Source organism: Dermacentor albipictus, chromosome 4 (genome assembly GCF_038994185.2).
Source record: "Dermacentor albipictus isolate Rhodes 1998 colony chromosome 4, USDA_Dalb.pri_finalv2, whole genome shotgun sequence".
Lineage (NCBI taxonomy): Eukaryota > Metazoa > Arthropoda > Arachnida > Ixodida > Ixodidae > Dermacentor > Dermacentor albipictus.
Genome location: NC_091824.1, coordinates 116,541,299 through 116,562,491, shown reverse-complemented (window position 1 = coordinate 116,562,491; position 21,193 = coordinate 116,541,299). Strand labels below are relative to the sequence as shown.

Here is a 21,193-nt window from a genome sequence, read left to right as displayed (position 1 = left end):
TGAAAGGACGACCAACGCTTTGTCCGGTCGTTCTGTGTCTTCTTTTCATTCTGTGTTAGCTCTTGCGCTACTCTTAAAACATTGCCGAGCTTTAAGTTACTTAAAAAATGTTGAAATGGAGCAGGCATTTGACCACTGTAACTGTAACAACTTGTTTTTAGTGGTCTTGTAAACATTTGTGCACCACGAATTAAAATGGAGCTTTATATTGTCTGTAGTTGTAGCAACCTTCTCGGAATATATGGGTTACGAGAGGCTTGAACTGCAATAGCAACCAGGTGGTGCCACAAACGTGGCCGCTCTCCTGTAACACGGTATCCTGCAGAAGGCAATACACTTACAAATAAACTGAAGCTCACTAATGACACACATGCCTGTTATATTTATTGACTGCGACACTGCAGTTGTCCTTCATTGCATTTTCTATAGAGAACATTTTTGCGGCATATTTGTACATTTAGTGCTTTAAGAAATGCTGAAGTAAGGTAATTGTGGCACCAGTCTTTTCATCGGAACTTGGCTTAGACGTCCGTCAGATTCCTCTCTGCTGTGCGGTACACAGTTCAGAATTTAGACGGTGCCACAAATCAGTGTGCTGGAAGGTGAACTTCAAACCACATTATCACGACCTGGGCTGGTGGCACAAAATGATGCATGCATGAGTCTCGATTCCACCTTTTATTATGCACCCAGGCCAGTATTCGTACATGGGCAGGCTTGCGATCCGAGTGCATTGCAGCATCTCGTATTCAGTAGAACTAAAAAATGCCAGCCTTGCTCTTCTGTGCTGGCATGCCCTTGTTGACCTCCATTCTAGTTTGCCAAGCCAACATTACATAGCTGAGCTGAAGGCAATGCACAGCACCCTTAGCACCTGTGTTTGCAGGCACCTACCACCAGTGCCTAGATCGCAAATGGCAGTTATTAAAAGCTATTGTAAATGCAAAAAAGTAGAAACAACTATTTTTCAACATTGGTTATTGGAGAATTGTGAGCTTAAATGGGCCTAAAACCTATAAAATATGGTGCAGTGACTCTGAATTTGAACTTTCATAATCAAGTAAATGAACTGTGAAGTCTTTTGTGTTTCTTTTAGCAGTGCTGAAGTAGAATGAAGGCAGAACCAAACGCATACATCTGTTTCTTGTCCTCTCATCACTTGACACTTGGTGTACGGCAGCCATGTTGTGAAGGAACTAGCAGGATGGTGTTGGAGAACATGTAGAGCATACAAGCACTGGGCGTTGGACTTACTGTCAAAGGCATCATATATAAAACCAAAGAAAAACAGCAAGATTGTGATAAATTTTAGACAATGAAAAACAAAAAGTCGCTGTTGCACTTTTACCGGAATTAGTGCTCGAGACTAAAAAATTCAGTTTGTTCAGTTCTTTGTCAACATTAATTTGGTTACCTCAAAATTTCTGCTTTCCGGCGCCAGAGTGATTTATTTATTTATTTATTCATTTATTTATACATACTACAGCTTCAATGAGGCTATTGCAGGAGTGGGATGAACAACAAACATACAAACATTTATAAACAAACTTGCGGGAATTATTTCAGTGTTAGTGAACGGATGTTGCCTGGTAATGAATTCCAGATTTCAATTGTTGATGGAAAAAATCTGTATTTAAGTTAATCAGTGCGGGCAAGAAAGTTGAGATATCTAGAGCGTGGTGACTCCTCGTAGATGAGGGTTTGAAAAAAGTAAAATATGTATCTAGAGAGATGAGAATTGATTAACATGTGAAGGAATTTAAGGCATTCAAATTTGCGACGCTCTGCAAGAGGAGCGAGACCAAGTAAGGGAAGGGAGCTAGACGGCGAAAAGTCTTTTTCATATCTCCTACAAACAAAATGCACTGCCTTTTTTTTGTACTGATTCTAGTTTTTTGACGTCGCCATGTCTGTATGGATTCCATACAACGCTGCCATATTCGAGGATGGGGCGAATGAGGGTTTTATATGTTAGCAGTTTAGTTTCTTGAGGAGCAAGATGCAGTGTATGATGCAAGTAACCTAGTCTTTTAAGGGCCTTGTTACAGGAGAAATCAATGTGTTTTGCCTATGACAAATCGTGTGTTAGTAGGATATCTAAATATTTGAATTCGAAGATCTTACTTAAAGTAATATTATTGAAGGCATAGGCAAAGAAGGAAGGGCATGAGCATTGTGTAAAGGACATGGAGACAGTTCTGGAAAAGTTGATATTCATTTGCCATGCTTTGTACCAGTTACAGAAGCCAGTGAAATAATTGTTAAGGACAACATGATCAGTTGGAGATTTAATTGTATCATATAAAACGCAGTCGTCTGCAAAAAGGCGTATTTTAATTCAAGTGTGTAGGGGGAGATTAATAATATAAAGCAGGGATAAAAGAGGACCCAGTACTGAGCCTCGGGGAACTCCTGATGAAGTAGGCATCAGGGGTGAGTTAAAACGTACATATTGTGAGTGCTGGGAAAGAAAGTACGATATCCAGCCTACCAAGGATGCATTTTTTAGTATATTGAACAGCATTTGAATAGGTTTAAGGTGTGAGACAGCGTTAAAGGTCTTTGCAAAGTCTATAAAAATAGCGTCAATCTAGTCACCTATGTCTAAAGAGCTGCTGATGTTGTGAATGAATTCTGTCAATTGTGTTGTAGTGCTGAGGCCACGTCTAAATCCATGCTGGAAAGTGCATAAAATTTTGTTATTTTCAAGAAATTTCATACTACGTTTAAAAAAATAATGTGTTCGAGTAATATACATGAATGTGCTGTTAAGGAGATGGGCCTATAGCTAGATAACAATTGAACGTTACCTGACTTAAATAAGGGGAGAATTGAAGCAAGTTTCCATGAGGGAGGAAGGGTGGCGATTGAGAGAGATTTTCTAAAGATAATTGTTAGATATCTGCTGCACCAAGGAGAGTATTGAGCAGGAAAAATAGTCAGGATACCGTCAGGACTACATGACTTTTTGGTGTCTAAGTTTAGGAATAAGTTAAGTACACCCTCAGGAGAAATTTATACATCGTCGTTTAGAGGGTATGGTTCAGAATAGAAAAAAAAGGGATTAGAAAGTTAGTTAAACAGACAGAGTGGAAGTAGGTATTAAAAGAAGAAGCTATTATCGGCATATCAGAAACTGCAATATTGTAATTATCAACATGCCCGAGGATGATCCAGGCGGTAGGATAGCTTTCCAAAATTTATGGGGATTAGTCTTCATTTTGGCAATTTTGGCAAGGTTACTTTGTAATAAAATTGTTTTGCCACAACCATTTTAGAGCAAAGTTCCTTTTTAGTGTTATGGAACTGCATGAGTTTTGTTGAGTTGCCAGAACGTTTCGATCGATGTAATCTGGCCACGCGACATGATAAATTAAAAAAGTCCCTAGTCATACAAGGAATTTCAGTGTTTGTTTTCCTTGCTTTTAAAGGAATGAAAAGGTTGATACACTCACGAGATTTTTGAAGAAACTTGTCAAGGTATTAGTATCGCTAGTGGCACTTATTAGTTCAAACTCATGAAAAGAATCGCGCAGGGCATCTGTTATTGCCAAATCATCAGCGCGGTAAAAGTCAGGAAATGTGCAGTAAACATAGCGGGATTAAGGGACGATACCTGAAACTGAAATTAACACAGCATTGTGGTTAGATATTCCATCAATAACATCGCATTCATAACTGGCATTAAAAAAAGATGTGCAAGAAAAATGAGATCAAGGACTAAAGTTTGCCCAGTGAAATCCTGAACGATCTGGTGCAGGCCACAGAACTATGAAATGTGGACCAACTCTTGCCTGATAGCTACTTCATGTCCGCTCACCTTTATTGAAGACCAATCAACACCAGGAGCATTAAAATCACCCATGCAGATAATGCTGTGTGAAGTATTATAACTATGCAAAAATTCTCTTAGATTGTGTAAATACTCAATATTAGAACCAGGCAGATGGTAAACGACCCCTATAGTCAGACATATTTTCAAGTTGGACTTTACACCACAAAGACTCGGTATCAGGCGGGGCAGGGAGTACAGAAAAGTGGAGGTGAGGTTTAAGAAATAGAGCAACACTGCCTCCTCTCCCGAATTTTCTGTCTCCCCAAACCACTTGAACCCAGGGAGGGTTACTTCAGAATCATGCACACCATCATGTAACCAGGTCTCAGTAACACCGATAATATATGGCGAGTAAGAGGAGATCAAGGAAAGAAATTTAGAGAAGTTGCTGACAACGCTTCTTGCATTAACCTTTAAGATGGGAAGTTTATTGCGAGTACCGTGAAGTCAAGGATATTTGGTCAATTGTTTCGGCAGGTTTAGTTGAGCCAGCAGATCTGACGAGAGTATTGGATGTGCTATCCCAGTCGTATCGTGCGCTGTCAGTAAATACATGATTATATCGAAGTTGGACATATGAGCCACTATCCCTATGAGAGCAGGACACTTCCCAGAGCTTCTTGTGAATATTGCGAACCTGAGGCAAGAAGTCTTCTGAAACACGAAAGCTAGTGTTTTTAAGTTTATAGCAATTCTTCAGCACCAGCACCTTATCTTGAAAATCAAGGAACTTCATAATAACGGGACGTGACCGGCCTCTAAAATTATTGCAGAGTCTATGACACCTTTTGATACGCGGACGTGCAATCTTAAGAGCATCCTAGAACCACTTAGCAATGTTGGAAGATAGTTACTCATAATTCTCGTTAGAGCCTTCGCTGACACCATGTATAGTAATGTTGTCTCTATGTGTACTGTTTTGTAAATTGTTGTTTCTGCAAGAGAGAGTTGAGATAGCGTTTTTTAATTGCTGGATTTGAGTGTGCAGGTTGTCATTAAAATCCTGCGCACCACTAGACATTAAGGGTGACCCCAGAGAAGATACATGAGCTTCCAAAGTCTCAAGCCGCATATTGACAGATGATTTAAGCATTTTGGTTTTAGCAATGTCCAGATCCAGTTTCTTTTGGCAATTTAGGAGTTCAGATAGCATTTCTGCTACCTCGGGTTGTTAACATCTGTCAACCGGGTTTGGGAGGCAGAATCGCGCTGAGAACGAGCGTTGGGACCAGGGTTAACTTCCACATCTCTGCGCAAGAAAAAGTCTGTGGGCAGCATTTAACAGAGCCGAATACAAAGAAACGTAGACAATGCCATGGTAGCAGTCATGTGGGTGAGGGAACAGCAGCATACATCGGTCTTCAGAACGGATGCACTGAGAATTGGCAAGGTATCACCTGCGTGATAAACAGGCAGCGGATCAACATGGTGCCCACGCCGCCGTTGCCTCACCCACTGAAGAAGGGAACTGCCGGGGACGGCTTTTATAGCCGTAAAATGTCATCGTGGAACTTGGTCTGTCCGTGATTGGGTGGTGGAGTGTGACGTTAACCTGCGGCCACAATGTGCGATGACATTTGTGAGGCATAAATACTCAAAATGTGCCCATGTTTTTACATTCAGGTTATTATGTTGATGCGTGCCGCCGTGAGGTTGCTAGCTTGTTGCTCTGATATACCTGCATGGCAGGCTAACTCTTCTCCTTTCTCAGTCCCTTCTGTTATTTTCATGATCTAGAGGAAATAACAATTCATGCAGTTCCTCTTACCATAGAACCTGGTGGTAGCCAGGCACTTGCTCTAGTGGTACTTTATAAAAATTGTTTTGCCTGTATAGAAAGTCATGTAATTTTGTTTGGGCCATATTTTGTTCAATAATTAAAGAAAAGTATGCAGGTGGTCGAATTAGTGTTGGTCGACTGTAACAAAAATGGCTTGACAAACATGGCTCATTGCACCTATGGATATTGTTAACCCTGTAATGTCCAAGCATAATAACAATAAAACAATGAAACATAATAACAATGAAATTTTATTTGAGTTAAGACATAATTACAGTAAAAGCTCGTTAATTCGAACCGCAAGGGGAAGCCGTTTCAGTTCGAATTAACGAAAGTTCGAACTAACGAAAGTGAAGGAGAGCAACAGTACACTGCGATTTGGAAGCAGTAGGGAATGTCAGAAATGTGGCGTGTCAGAAAGTGATGGCGTGTGCCGTGGGCACACGCCATCTTCAAGTCGAAGCTCTGGGTCCGACTGTGCCACACCACCGATGTCCACCGAAACGAACGTTAGCCGAGGCTTAACACCATCACAATGAATCGCGACGGCCGATACCTCCTATGCTGAAAACAGAGGTACACAACCGATGAAGACTGCAGAGACAAAGACGCCGAACATGTGAAGGTGGCGAAGGCCCTGATTCGTTGGTTCTTGATTGCAAGCGCAGCTGCGACGTACTTGATTCGCTGTGTTTTGGCGTTTGCCGTACCATCTGCGCACAGCATTAGCAGCTGTACAAGATTTGCAAAGCCTCCGAGATTCGCAACGGGCAAGAAGCCTCGGAGGTTACGTAGAACGGAGAGGCGGCAGCCGCCGCTGCCTTCTGGCTGACCCCGCGTCGGTTAGATTTTTTTGCGATTTTGCCTTCTCTCGCCGTTCTCTCCGTATAGGAGGCAATACAACCTTGTGTGTAGGCAGTAGGCGCGTTTCTCTGGCCGTGTGCCAGGCGAGCGTAGTTCGAATTATCCGTGAGGGAACCTTCTCGCGTTCGAATTAACGGACTTTTTTATACATAGACTTCTGTGGAGCTTGGCCGGACCAAATCGTACAGTTCGAATTATCCATAAATTCGAATTATTGAAGTTCGAATTAACGAGCTTTCACTGTAGTATAATTGTTAATTAGTAATTGCTTTGTCAAGCTATCCAAAACTAAATCTTAACTCCAGCATAACAAAAAAACCGAAAACGCTATAGGCCTTTGCTAAGTTTCGTGCGCTTCAATCGGCATATTGAGGCATTACGCTTATACTAGCGTATATGATTAAAGTCTTTCTTTTTTGGGTTTTATGTTTTTTACAAACTGGGAAATCAAAATTGTGTGTTACACTTAAAAAAGAAAGCTGGGAAGAAATTGGGCTTATTTCGGTATTCCACTGATAACGGTCACAAATGATTAACACAGGCAGTGTCATTCTTTTGGACAGAAACATTACATTTAAGAGCGAAATCAATCGCAGGAATGTATATATTCGTACACATTGTTTATCATTCCAGTTTTTCAGCTATTTATACTTGACTGATTGTACATTCCAGCATAATCGCTTGAGCCTGCAAACATTCCGGAACATACACCATTATTCACATTGTTCATGCTGTCTGATTAAACTAAATTCTATCGCTATAAAATTGGTGACAATATAATCGCAAAGAGAGCTGGTCACAGGTTATGTGACGAACACCTCTATCGAAATTCTTGCTGGCAGGCATCATCTGCATTTTTATAAGAAGCTACATAAAAACAGCAAATAGAAACATTCTCGATGACCCTTTGTTTACTGGTTCTCTGCAATTTTTTTTTACTAGAGATAGGAAAAGCACCAATAGCAGTGGACATGATCATGCTTCTCAATAGGTGTGATGCTTTTCCTTATCTCACCAGCCCTTGTTTATGTACATTGTCATGTGCATTTTGATGTCCATCCTAGACCTGTCCGGCCTTTCACCCTTGTCTGTTGTTATCCTGTTGTGCTGCTTTGCGCTACATGTCTTTGCAACAAAATAATACCTGCCGCGGTGGCTTCGCGGCTATGGTGTGGCGCTGCTAAGCACGAGACTGCAGGATCAAATCCTGGCCACGGCGGCCACATTTCAATGGGGGCAAAATGCAAAAATGCCCATGTCTCATGCATTGGGGGCATGTTAAAGGTCCCCTGCTGGTCAAAATTATTCTGTAGTCCCTCACTATGGCATGCCTCATGGTCAAATCATGGTTTTGACGCGTAAAACCTTATAATTCAATTCAAAAAATTAATGGAATGCCAACTAGCCAATCTTGCGCCCTTCTATGAATGTACCTTAGTTGAGAAGACATTCTTTCAGCATCACACCTAATGCAGAGCAAAGTCAACACTGCGTTTGCTTCCTAGCACATTAATGCTGTTTTCATGTGTGTGACGTGCGGGTGATGTGATGTGTAATTGTTAGTGTAAAAGTGGCTAATAAATGAGCAACAAGCTTTCATTCACTCAAGGCTGGCAGGCTCTGAACATATATATCCCAGTTTCTGCTTGAGTGCTTGTGAAATAAAGCATAGATTATAACTGAATAATATGAATAATAGCATATATTTTAGCCACTTGCTCATGCAAGGTGAGCAATGTTCATTGGTTTTGCAACACATTGGTTTTGCAACGCCTGTATTTATCCTTGCCCTTTACAAAATAGTGAAACTACATAGAGAAACTGGGCTAGGAAAACCCAGCTTTAATCTGATTATTGTAGAACTAGTTTCGGGTGTGGAAATTGTGAGCTATCGGATTTTACTTCAAAACAAACGACCCCATATATGATATGCTGGACATTACTAGGTTATTACAATTGTTATTTTCTGCTTAGGCCACAGTGGCACCAAACTGAGCAATTTCAGATTAAGATGTACTAGTTTGGACCATAGATTGTGTCATAACCACATCTCAGCGACAGTTCCCTCAGGATAACAGAAACTAATCTCGAAGGCTAGGATATTGCAAGCTGCATATGCCAACAATGATTGAAGGAGCCGGAAACATGTAATGGAAGCAATGTTTTGTACACCACCAATTGTATTGCCTAGGTGCGACTTACTGAAACAGACGCAAAAATCACTGCAAAATAGAGCAAATAAACATTTTTCATCATCATCATCATTACTGAAACAGAAGGTTCATTAAAGATGTTCTGAAGGTTCATTTTTGTGCCTTAATAATGGTCACTTTTGTAATAATTGCCACTGTGTGTGTGAATGCTTATTAAATTGCATGCTTATGTAAAATACTGCAACAGGACAAGAACAACGCAGAGGAGCAACGAATTTACGCACAGAGACTCTGATCACTAACTGTTTTATTCTGAGATGAGTGTACTGCTTCTACGCACTGTGGTCAACCTGACAGAATAAGCCAAAAGTGACTACCAATGATGTCAGTGATAACAAGGCAATGCAGTAATGAATCTTTATTAATGGTGCCATTGTATTATCATACTGTAGCCATAAATGAGCCTGGTGTAATTAGAGATGAAGCATCACTTCTAGTTTGAAAGTGAAGTGATACAAACTAACATTGAATGCCTATTGAATATCCTTTGTTCTTTCTGCACAGGTCATTCTTGTGGCATCATCATTCATGACGCCAATGGACGCTCGTCAAGGGACAAACCTAAACCGTGTCCGCATGTTTGGGGCTGAAAAACTGTCTCAGTCCTTTGTTAAAGAGAAGTGGGACCGTGTTAAAATTGTGTGCACACAACCCTTTAATAAGGTATGCTTTGATGCATTTCATTGTGCTTTATTGCTTTTTCCTGGTAATCGGCAGCTTTCATATGTACCAGGTGTCCTTCATTAATTATTGACTGAGTTTTTTAATATTGCCTATGGCATAAAGCACATATCTGCTTATTGAGCTTGCTTACTTGAAGAAGCAGACAATTGCTTGAACAAGAAATCAAAATGCATAACTGACTAATTAAAAACATTTACTAGTCCGCTTTTAAACCTTAGGGCATGTACTGCAATTTATGAATTGAAGCCGGCAAGTTCTCAAAGCATATCCACTTGGAACAAATTTTGAAACTAGCACCAGTTTTCAGATAAGTGCCGCCAAACTTCCACTAAAAATGCGCTGTTGTGCTACTTACATTTTTAACACATTTTTTTTTTATACATTGATGCTTAAAAAGATATTTCGTTGCACATTATGAGAAATCACATCTCAAAACTAGTTTCTGCCTCTGTATTCATTCAAAGAAAATAGGGCGTGCGAACTCACCAACTACAACTTGTCAATTGTAATATGTGCTGTAATGTAACTGATTTGAAAGTTAGTTATTGCAATTTTGCTAATTAGTGCTTTATGCACTTTGGTTTCTCAGTAAATAATGTCTTACTAGTCCAGCTCCAGCAGCTCCAGCTTAATCCGGCTACATGCCACAGGGAATTGTTAAAAAATTTTGTTATGCCAAAGAGATTCCCTATATGCAGTTGAACCTCGATATAGCAAAGTTGGTAAAATCGGCACTTTACTTCGTCATATTGTTATGGAAGGATGAAAGAAGAGAGAGGAAGAAGATCGCGAGACGCTGGCTGCTGCGTGTTGTTGGTGGTCAGCCATCTTAACTACTCTGACTCATCTTGTATATATAAAGTATTGTAAATACAGTCTTTCTATACTCCCAACATCCCCGTAACAATATCAAAATTTTGTTATATTGAAATTGGACCTTTTAGGCAAATAAATACAGTCTCTAACATATTTTTATTGCATGAAAGGGGCTGTAAAATTTTCCAAATTATCGCGCAATTGGAAAAAATGAATTCTATTCAGTTTGAGAGTTGGCAACCAAAGATCTGGTTTCACGCTGTGTCGATGATATCTTTACAGTGGCGGCACAACGTGAAGCCTGTGAAGTTTTCGGTTCCACTCTGCTGTTGCTGCTGATAGTGTCATCTGCAGTGGGATGACGCTGTCAGTCATCTTGGCTCATGCAAATTTTGCACCTGCTGCAGGTTATGCCTCCAACATGGGGCGTGCGAGCTGCACATGCACTCAGCCTACCCTCTCCCTTGCACACACGGGAGGATGGCACGCATCACGGCATCATGCCACCATCCTCCTCAGCTCACCCTTGCAGACTTTCCCTCATACCCACAGCCTATACTAGCACTAGCGGTGCGATAGGATCCTACCGTATCGCGGCAAGAGGGTCCTGTGTCTAGTAGCTTAGTGCTATGCCAATACTTATGCTTATCGATGTTATTGTAAAGTGAGGCAGGTATAATTGGCCACAATACAAACGCTGAATTGAGCACCGGCACAAAGCACACTTCGAATACAGTACTGCAGTAAACCCTGTTAACTCAAATTTGTAAAAACCAAAAAGAAATTTGAGAAAGCGGAGATTTGAGATAAGCGAAGTGACGAAAATAGATGCCCGCTGGCCACGCATAGACCACATAAAGCGCTTAAAGTGCCAACAGTAATATTCTCGGTCACTTTAGCATGCATAGGCACCAGATCTGTCGGTGCGTCTACAGGCAACAATATTTCTGGCTTGGGACAAGACAGCATGCTTGGCACAGGGTCAAGATGATTATAATCCTAACGCAATATTTGAAGCCAGTCATCTGAGCATAACTGGTTTCAGACATCCAAAAACCTGACGCCACTACTTTCTGCATTGCAACAAATTCTGGACGACTTCACTTCTAGCACCGAAGCTGAACCGCAGAAGTGCAAAAGGTGAAGCCTTTAGCAGATGCCTGTGAATGATGTGGCATTTATGACTCAGCGTTGCACGAGCATGAAACGAGCGTGCTTATCAAGCCTAGATCTTACTGAAACACCATGGGCTTGCACGCTGGCTTCATTTGAGTGCAACGTGTGGGCTGATTGCGCCTGTTGAAAAGTGCCGATCATCTTGCCCCAGGTCACAATTGGTATGCTGTGACCATATTGATGCATCCGGGACAGATTCCTAAATGAGAGCGGGGAAAAAAAAAATAGAGACTTCAAATCCCAGCTCACCACTGCCACGTGAGGTGTCAACAAAGTGGCAGCGACCAGCCGAGCAAGTGCGCATGGCAGTGATGGATATATAGAAGGTGCTAAAGATGAGCAGGGAGTGTGGCCCGGCGCAGCGCCTGGCTGGACTAGTGACTTGCCACTGGGTGAAAAGTGAGCGCAAGTGACGCTGTCAACGCTGCCCTGTTGCCTTTTCCCTGGTATTTTTGAAGTCGAGATATCCAGAGTCCGGTGCAAAAACTTTTCGAAATGAAAGGTGAAAAACACGTGGGTTTACACGACGGCTGGAAGAAAATGTCCACTTAACAGATCTTTCGATATGTAACAGTGCGTGTCACCGATGTTTTACTGTATATGTGTTGCAGATGCATTGATGCGCAATATGCTGCATCGACACCACAGTCAGTGCAGAACCAGGCAGTGCAAATTGCAAGATTTCAGTGTCCATGATTTGTTAAATTCCCTGCTACAGGCAGAGATGCTGCTTCGCTTCGGTGGTGGCTCTCTGTAGCACGGCGCATGATTTGACAAACATATTCACAAGCAACCACATGTAATTCAACTGTTTGATCATCTGCGTTCATGCTGTTTCCATTTATTGTCTTGGTATTCAGTTGTGACGGCAGTGAAATTGCATTATATTGAAATCGTGTATAAACACACTTAGTTGTATTGAGGTTAAAAATACATGGTGTTCCTTTGACCAGATGCTATAGAGAGTTAAATACTTCTTGATATAAAGAATTTTATTATATTGAAGTTCATTATATTGAGGTTTGATTGCATGTAAAATATTGCAAGCAGTTTCGTTTCAAGTACAAAGCAATGACACCAATAGCCAGCTTAACATTTTAGAACTGTGGCTATTTAGTCTTTCTTCATAATTCTTTTCCAGTCTTTTGCTTTGCACTTGAAGGTACACTTCTAAAAGTGGCACCTATTTACTGTCTAAATATATATGAGTGCAACCTGGGACACGGACGAAGAAAGAGGACGGGTTGAGCACTGTACTGTCAACAAGATGTATTTGTTGATGGCCGCTTATGTAGATGCATCTTTACTCTTGTGCAACGAGTCCACTAAAATCGACATGTGCTTAAAGACAGGAATTGAGAAAGTACATTTCACTGCTGCCTATAAATAAGTAAATCTTGTTGACAGCACAGCGCTCGTCTAGTCCTCTTTCTTCATCCGTGCTCCAGATTGTGCTCCTATGTATTTACTGAATATGCACGAACAAGCACAGCTACAGTACTGCTAAGCTACTGTCTGTTGGTCCTATCTAAGTTCTTCACTTTTGAAGTATTATTTCTTTGCAGTTGTAGCTGCCTTTGCCTTTTTGTGATTAAGTGTTTGCTAGTGGAATCGTTTTGCTGAAACAGTTTGTCAGCATTGCTTCTAATGACTCCCCAATCTTGCTTGTTTAGCTTTGCAGCTCAAAATTTTACATGCCTTCTTTTTCATCATATAATATGTGTCTCTACAGCATTTAACTGTTCAACTCAATGGTGCCTTAGGCCTCTTGTGTGGTGGTCCATGTGTGATGCAAGTTTCTGCTTGAAGTAATTAGACAGTCAGAAATCAATATAATAAACCAATAAACTACTGGTATTATGTTGAATTTTAGTCCACTGTGCTACCATGAAAGAAGACTCCTGTCACTAAAGGTGTGGCTCGTAGAAATCATTGTGCACATATCATTCTTGTGGTGAGATTGAAGAGAGTTGTGTGCAAGTTATAGAATTGCCATATTGTCATTTATATTGTCATTTATTAAGGTACAGTTCTCAAATGCAATGACACTGATTGACGGTTGGGAGAAGAAAGCAAAATTATGGTGAATGTTCTGTCACATAAGAACACTAACTTGTTGAAAGAAAGCGCCTTCTTTTATGTTGCAGGTTGCTCTTTTGTTATTATTTTTATTGCACTATCTGTGATAATCAGTGCATTCTGCCATTGCTAACCTATGAGGCTCAAACATGAGAAGGAAACAAATAAACGTGAAATGATGTAAACAACCCTGCAAGGATCATTGGAGCTGAAACTAATATGTATAACTTTACGAGATAGGAAGGCAGCACTGTGGATTAGACAGAAAAAAGTGAGTAGCTGATAATGTAGTTATGATTAAGAAGGAGAAATGGAGTTGGGCAGGTTGCACAGTGCATAAAACAGATAATCGGTGCTTTGATAGAGATAAAAGAGGGAGAAGGAGGGAAATTCAGTTGAGGGTGGCAAGTATAAACTGGATTGATAAAATTATAAAATTTGCAGGCATAGGAGGGAATAATTGGCTGACACAGGACAGGGTTAACTGCAGATTTCTGGGAGAGATTCACATCCTGCACTGGGAATGAAGGAGAAGATGGCGATGTAAATGTGTACAAAATTAGCTGTAAACAAAAAAAGTGGTTGTAGCACAGTGGTACTGTTTCCAAATGGATGTTTACGGCATCTGCTATGCCTGTGATGACTTGATTGAGATGGTAGTTGCGAGGTTCTTGTGGAACTTGTAATGTTGTTTTACTTTCAGCATAGTTTTACACCTTTCACGATTTCCAACTGATGTGTCCATGGCTGGGATAATGTAACGGTTCTATTTCCTTGCCATTCCTTGTTGTGGTGCATCAGCGGTCAGAGCGGTGCTCCATGCCCGCTATCAGTGTGATCAGTGGACTGTGAATAACAGATGATACGCATGGCTTAGAATCAAGCCGAAGAAATTGCTACATTATATCGGCCCATGTGTCAATTACTGGCAACGTTTACCATGTTCTTCTACTTTGTCTTTACTTGCAGAGTATCCAGTATGGCCTTGCCTTCATCAAACTGCACTCACCTGAAGAAATGACTTCAAAGGTTGGTTCAAGCTTGGTCATTTCTTTCAAACAAGACATCATTTGAGCTTGAAACAGGAACAAACGCTAAGGAAGGGATTGTCCAGAATTAAACATTTCATCCATTTTTTTTACTGGTGTTAGCTAGTTAGTCCAATTAGTCTGCCTCTGAAGAGGTTTAATCTCACATTCTCTTATGGTCCTTGACACTGAGCTCTTCTTTGTCTTTACTGAGCAGAACATAGCACCTCCTCCCAACTGAAGAAGACACTATGCATTAGTAATGCTGCTTGGTGATTCTCAGGACAAGAAGCTTCCCTAGAAACACCTACATTTGAGCACATTCAGGTAAACTGAGAATACCTTGTTCCAAAATTTTTGCACAAGGATCAGTGTAGCTTGTCGTTGAAGCGAGGCCACTGTACAATGGATATACATCGTAAAGAATGAAATAAGCTACATCAGTAGCACAGCTGGTGGGAAGCGCTTTTGTCACAGCGTACCGCATTGTGTAGTCAGTAGCAACTGCAACCCATCTATTACCAGTGGTTGATATGGGGAAAGGCCCTAAAAGATCGAGGCCCACCTGAAAAAATGGTTCATTGGGATTCATCGCCCGTGAGATTATGATCATATTTTGGCGATGTATTCAATGTATTCAGACAATCTGTGCTGACGCTATCCCGCAGTCGAAGAGAGGAACTAGCTTTTCCTTCTTTGTCTGCGAGACAAAGTCGTGCACAGTCTGACTGTGCGCTTGTTGGCGCTCTTTGGCTTTCAAATAGTGTTATGAGCAGACCAGCTATGCACTTGTAGGTGCACTCCATGGGATCGACCAATGGAGGTTCCTGATCAACTTAGGTGTTAATATCTGGGAATGCCTGAACATATTTGCTTGGTATTCTTGTGCTGCGAGTCGAAGCCCCTCAATTCCTCCGCGTGTTTCTTTTCTAGTGTGTAGTTTGGCTAGCTGGCATTTTTGTGTTACAAGGTGCAATAAATGCCTTTCAGAGTGCAGCTCTTAATGGCCTGTTCCTGCGGTGAGTATCGGTGGTGGTGGCATAAACGAGTGAACGAGCACAATGGGGAAGGATGAAAGAGAAAAGTGTTGTGCTGCATAGTCGCTGTGCACTACATGTTCCGCGACAGTTGTAACGAGATGGCGCCAGAGCACTGCACACAGTCTGTTCACTTTATCTTTCTTTAGTCACTGCTTTTCATTAATTAACGAATGTTAAACGGTATCCCTCGATGCATGATGTGCCTGCATGTATCAGAAGTTTCTCGAATGTTATCGATAGTTCTGTCCGTTGGCTGTTGTTACCAAAGCTTTTTGCCATTGATTGTGTAGTACTTCCTGGAAGCCACGCAGGAACCAGTGATTCGATGAGTCCTGTACAAAAGCCGATGCGCTTGACATGTAGATCAGATTTTTCGACAATCGCTGACTCTGCTCGCTTCTATCGTTGTGCTTGAGCGTTACTTCTCTTGCAACGCTTCGTTCCGTTTGCAACACTTCGCTTCATTTGCAATGCTTCGCTCCATTTGCAACATGCTGCACGAGATAGGTTGTCTGTGCCAGCCAATAAATCGTGAAATGAAAACACATATAGAGCGGGGCTCACATTTCGCATTAGGGCGTATTGTAATCGTCAGTGAATTTTTTGTTTGTCTGCACTACTGTATGTTGTTGTCCTTTGTTCCATAGAGCGCTTGAGATCTTACAGCTTAAGTCAACATTTTGAGGTCACATAACTATGAAGGTTGCTAAAAAAATGAAAGGTTGTTTCAGATCCTGTATGATGGAAGCAACGAGACTCACATAAGAGCAGAAGGGTGAACAGCTGGGCTAGTTGGTAGTCACAGTGTTGAAGTGGAAACAAAGACATGCTGATACCGAGACACGACTAGAGCCAAAACACTAGTTCATTTCATCACTTTTTTGACATGGCATGTTGTTTAATCACTATTTGAAAAAGAGGGGCTTTCAATGCACTCACTTTCGTGCAACTTACTTTGATATACTTTGATACGATAGCTTAGTCTGGAAACTGAAGTGCCACCATTGAAGAAGCTGTATTGCCTTTCAGGCCGAGCCTTCACCAAAAGCTTCCTTTGGGAATTTCCAGTTAAAAGAGGAAGAAGATGAAACCGATCTTGCGGTTGGCGCATGGTTTGCCAAAAGAAAAGAAAAAGCATCTGTTGATTCCTCAACCAGTAAGTCCTGCCTTGACAAAAAATTTATTATTTCAGTATTATGTGCCTTCATGGCTCACGCACACAGCCTTGAGGTTTTACTTTTTGAATCAGACCTGCAGTGTTCATAATATGTTGGCTGTGCATAAAAGGAAAACGTTTCTTGTCTGTTCCACTTATTGAATGCTTGACTTGTACAGGCCCTGCTGCGATAAAGGCTGCCTCCTATGCATCTACAGCACTTCGAACAGCAGAAGAGAAAACTTTGAAGCCATCAAAGCCTGCCAGCAGCGTAAGCCTTTATATCTTTTAGAGATTATACGTAAGTGGCTGTTCTGGTGCACGCAAGGTGTGGCAAAAGGTAATAGAAGGTACATATTTTTTTACAGCGTGTTTACAGGAGGTATTCAGAGACCTGGATTGGGAAGAATTGGGGATAAAAGTTAATGGAGAATACCTTAGTAACTTGCGATTCGCTGATGATATTGCCTTGCTTAGTAACTCAGGGGACCATTTGCAATGCATGCTCACTGACCTGGAGAGGCAAAGCAGAAGAGTGGGTGTAAAAATTAATATGCAGAAAACTAAAGTAATGTTTAACAGTCTCGGAAGAGAACAGCAATTTACAATAGGCAGCGAGGCACTGGAAGTAATAAGGGAATACATCTACTTAGGGCAGGTAGTGACGGCAGATCCGGATCATGAGACAGAAATAATCAGAATAAGAATGGGCTGGGGTGCATTTGGCAGGCATTCTCAGATCATGAACAGCAGGTTGCCATTATCCCTCAAGAGGAAAGTGTATAATAGCTGCGTCTTACCAGTACTCACCTACAGGGCAGAAACCTGGAGGCTTACGAAAAGGGTACTACTCAAATTGAGGACGACGCAACGAGCTATGGAAAGAAGAATGATAGGTGTAATGTTAAGGGATAAGAAAAGAGCAGAGTGGGTGAGGCAACAAACGCGAGTTAATGACATCTTAGTTGAAATCAAGAAAAAGAAATGGGCATGGGCAAGACATGTAATGAGGAGGGAGGATAACCGATGGTCATTAAGGGTTATGGACTGGATCCCAAGGGAAGGGAAGCGTAGCAGGGGGCGGCAGAAAATTAGGTGGGCGGATGAGATTAAGAAGTTTGCAGGGACAGCATGGCCACAATTAGTACATGACCGGGATTGTTGGAGAAGTATGGGAGAGGCCTTTGCCCTGCAGTGGGCGTAACCAGGCTGATGATGATGATGATGATTTTTTTTGCTATGCATGCCCGACTAGATTTTTATGTTCTATGTCCATCAGTATATGGCCCCATATTGAGGCACTATCCTATAGTCATCCATAGTATGCCATAGCTCCTGAATCACTGAAGCATATGTGTTGCATAAACAGTCTTCCTGCACTCTTAAAAAAGTTTACATCCTTTGGGGCTTATCTTGTTCCACAACAATAATCGTCATCTATTTTGTGTGCCTTTCCTTTCTTTAAAGGGACACTAAAGGCAAATACTAATTCGACATGAATTGTTTAAATACCATTCCAGAAACCTCGCAACCCTTGTTTTGTGCCAAGAAAATACTTAGTTTACGAGAAAATTGCATCTGAAGGGTCCGTATACCTTTATCACAATTTAAATCTCCTGCCACCCAACTGGGGGGAGTGGTGACGTTGCTTATGCCATCAGCACCGCTTGCTGCCGTCGGTGAGTAAAGCAGCGCCCTACAGACGGCGGTACCGAGCCTAGACAGAGTGGTGGATTCGCCGCTGCAGCTGCTCTTTGGTCAAGTGGGGTAGACCGTTTGGGCATCCTGCGACATCGCATGGAAGTTGCATTCTCTGATGCTCGCAGTTTGTGCGAGTTTCGCGAGCCAACAAATCCAGCGCAGCGCAACGCGATAACTATTGAAACGCGAAAGCGTGCCGTGCGAAAATGAAACCTTTCGACCGCCTGCGTTGTTGTCAGGGTTACTTCAGTGAGTTTGTTTTTCTAAAAGTGAAATAAAAAATAGCATTTTATTTCGTCTCATAGTAATACAATACAACGATGTGTTGTGCAACGATTGGTTGAGTACTAGTTACAGAATTGCACTGAGGAGTGCTTTCGTCTTCGGGCAAGTACCACCTGAATGCCCTGGGGGAGGTTCTAATCATGTGTTGCATTTACCTCAATTTCTCGATAATTAAGGCTCTGTTCATGATAATATTGAAGTCTTTGAGATTCTTGAGGACTAATCTATCACTTCAGCTTGACTTAATATTTGCCTTTAGTGTCCCTTTAACACTACACGCCTGGTACTTTCAGGTCACAAACAGCATGTGCGTAATGAGCATGACGTAGCATTCATGACTGGAAAATAGTGAGCACACGGTTTTCAAGAAAGGAAATGAAGAAAGGTGTATGGCGATCATTGTTGTGCGACAAGATAAGCCCCGAACGTTGCGTTAGTGCAGCTATCAGAACCAGAAAACAAACGAAGAAATTCTTTTATTGTCTGACATTGTTTTGGTCATGCTGGATCGGGGGCTGGTAAAGCATTGCTTTTCATTGCAAATGATGGGATGACTTGCAGTGGTGGCTCAGTGACTGCAGCATTGCACTGCCGAGCGCGAGGTCGCAAATTTCATTCCTGGCTGCTGCAGCTGCACTCGGCACTCCGATGGGGGCAGAATGGTAAAAAAAAGAAAAAAGGATGCTTGTGCGTCATGCTTTAGGTTCACGCTAAAGAACTGCAGGGGCTCAAAATAATCCAGAGCATTGCTGCAACTACGCTGCAGTCATGCACCGCATGCATCCCTCATAATCCACTTTACAGTTTCGGGACAATGTTAAACCCCAAAATTTAATTCATTTAGATAATAAGATTTGCCAGAGGAAGAAAAAAAAAAAAGCTGCCATGAATCGCATCAAGATGTCTCATTTAAATAGGAAAATTATGGATTTATAAATGTTATGAATCCGTGTGAGTTATGGAACCAGCTGAATTAAGAAAAAAAAAAATTAATCTTGTGTACATTGGCTGACCAGTGGCATTTAGTATGGTATGACCATCTAAAATACAGTTCATGTTCTGTTGAAGCTGGGCTGTAAAGTGGTAGGTTTGATGACAAGTTTTCATGCCTGATGTACTTAATATGTCCACGGGAGAGAGAGAGAGAGAATTTGGCATCCTGTTTATGCATTTAATGTTTTTAACACAGAATGTCATGGCCTTCTCCTATTGGTTTACATTTTTCGTGAAAAATGTTGCAGGAACAGTATTCTGTGTCTCGCAGACCAAACTAGAAATCATGTGAAATGTTGCTCCAGTGAAACTTCGTCAACATGTACCCGCTTATAACATTCTAAAGGTTAAATCATTTTGACATATCCCCGAACCAGTTTCCATAGTGCCTAATGTATAGACCGGCTACTCAAGCTGTAGTGGCTCGTCGTATTCGTATTGGTTAGCGCATATCTTGATCACTTTTTGTCACATAGAAGCTAACTGTGCTGTTACAACTTGAGATATGGTTGATGCCGTGCTGTGCTACAGGAGATCGTCTGCCTTTTTGGAAAGTGCGAAAACCAATCCACAAATGATTGCGGCTTTGTTGTGGGTTCAATGATGTCTGTATGGTGGATAAGAAAAAGTAATTCATGGGAAGTGCATTGAGAACCTCAGGAAAGAACATAGCCACCGATGGGTGCGCCAGTGTGGCCTGTCGCCATCAACCTTGTCAGAACAAGCACCTTCACTTATGAGCTCAGCAGAGCGTATGGCGTAGTGAGTAGTGGCGTTGGAAGTGTACTGTATGTTTTTAATAATGCAAATGCGACACCAATCTATATTGCCCACAGGCTTGGCAAGCTAGATGCTGCAATCATGCGAAGCCAGGAGTGGCGCAGGTATAATAAGACAGATGTTCGTGTGCATGTGTACAGCAAGAGTCCTGTCAAAAAGACAGCATGTGCTTAGTAGGCGATGCATTCTACACAAATGAGAATCGGTGGTGCTGTAAAGAAGTGATACTGGTTCTCACTCAGTAGATCGTAGTACAAACATGCAAACATGCATTGGGGAAAGTTCGATGATTCCATACATCGTTTGCTCTGCTGCTGTGCTCCCCTACCAGAGTTTCAAAATGCTGTTTGGTATTGCCTGTCATCTATTGCACCGTCATGTGAAGGAGTCAGAATTGTTTGACTTTTTTCACCATTCTTGGAGAAAAAAAGAAAAAAGTCTATCACTACGGATTTAAGTAAGTTTTACTGTGGTGTCATATTTCTTTTTTTGTTGGCGACAGTGTATGTACAAACACATAAATTTGTAGTTCATTTTGCATTTAGTTATGCGAAGTTCTCACCAGGTAAGTATTCACAACGTTTCACTGCATACAGTTGACTCTCGTTACAACAGACCCTGATAATTCGATAAAAAATGTACGTTTTATTCGAAGTCCATAATATCTGAGGTGCCTCATTTCCGAAACTTTCATCGCATTGTCTAACAACTTTATTGCAAAGAGTAAGTGATGAACGTCCGAAGCAAAGAAAAAAAAAAAGTC

The 21,193-nt window shown here is 41.5% G+C and overlaps 1 protein-coding gene across 1 annotated transcript in view; it reads left to right on the top strand.

Annotated features, from left to right (window-relative positions):
- The window catches only part of XRCC1 (DNA repair protein XRCC1), a 100,255-nt gene that overhangs the window by 1,290 nt on the left and 77,772 nt on the right, over positions 1–21,193 (top strand). Inside the window, exons 3-6 of the mRNA XM_065447608.1 lie at positions 9,197–9,355; positions 14,417–14,476; positions 16,545–16,671; positions 16,851–16,942. Of these exons, the coding sequence (XP_065303680.1) occupies positions 9,197–9,355; positions 14,417–14,476; positions 16,545–16,671; positions 16,851–16,942 (438 nt within the window). The remainder of the gene's footprint in view (positions 1–9,196; positions 9,356–14,416; positions 14,477–16,544; positions 16,672–16,850; positions 16,943–21,193) is intronic.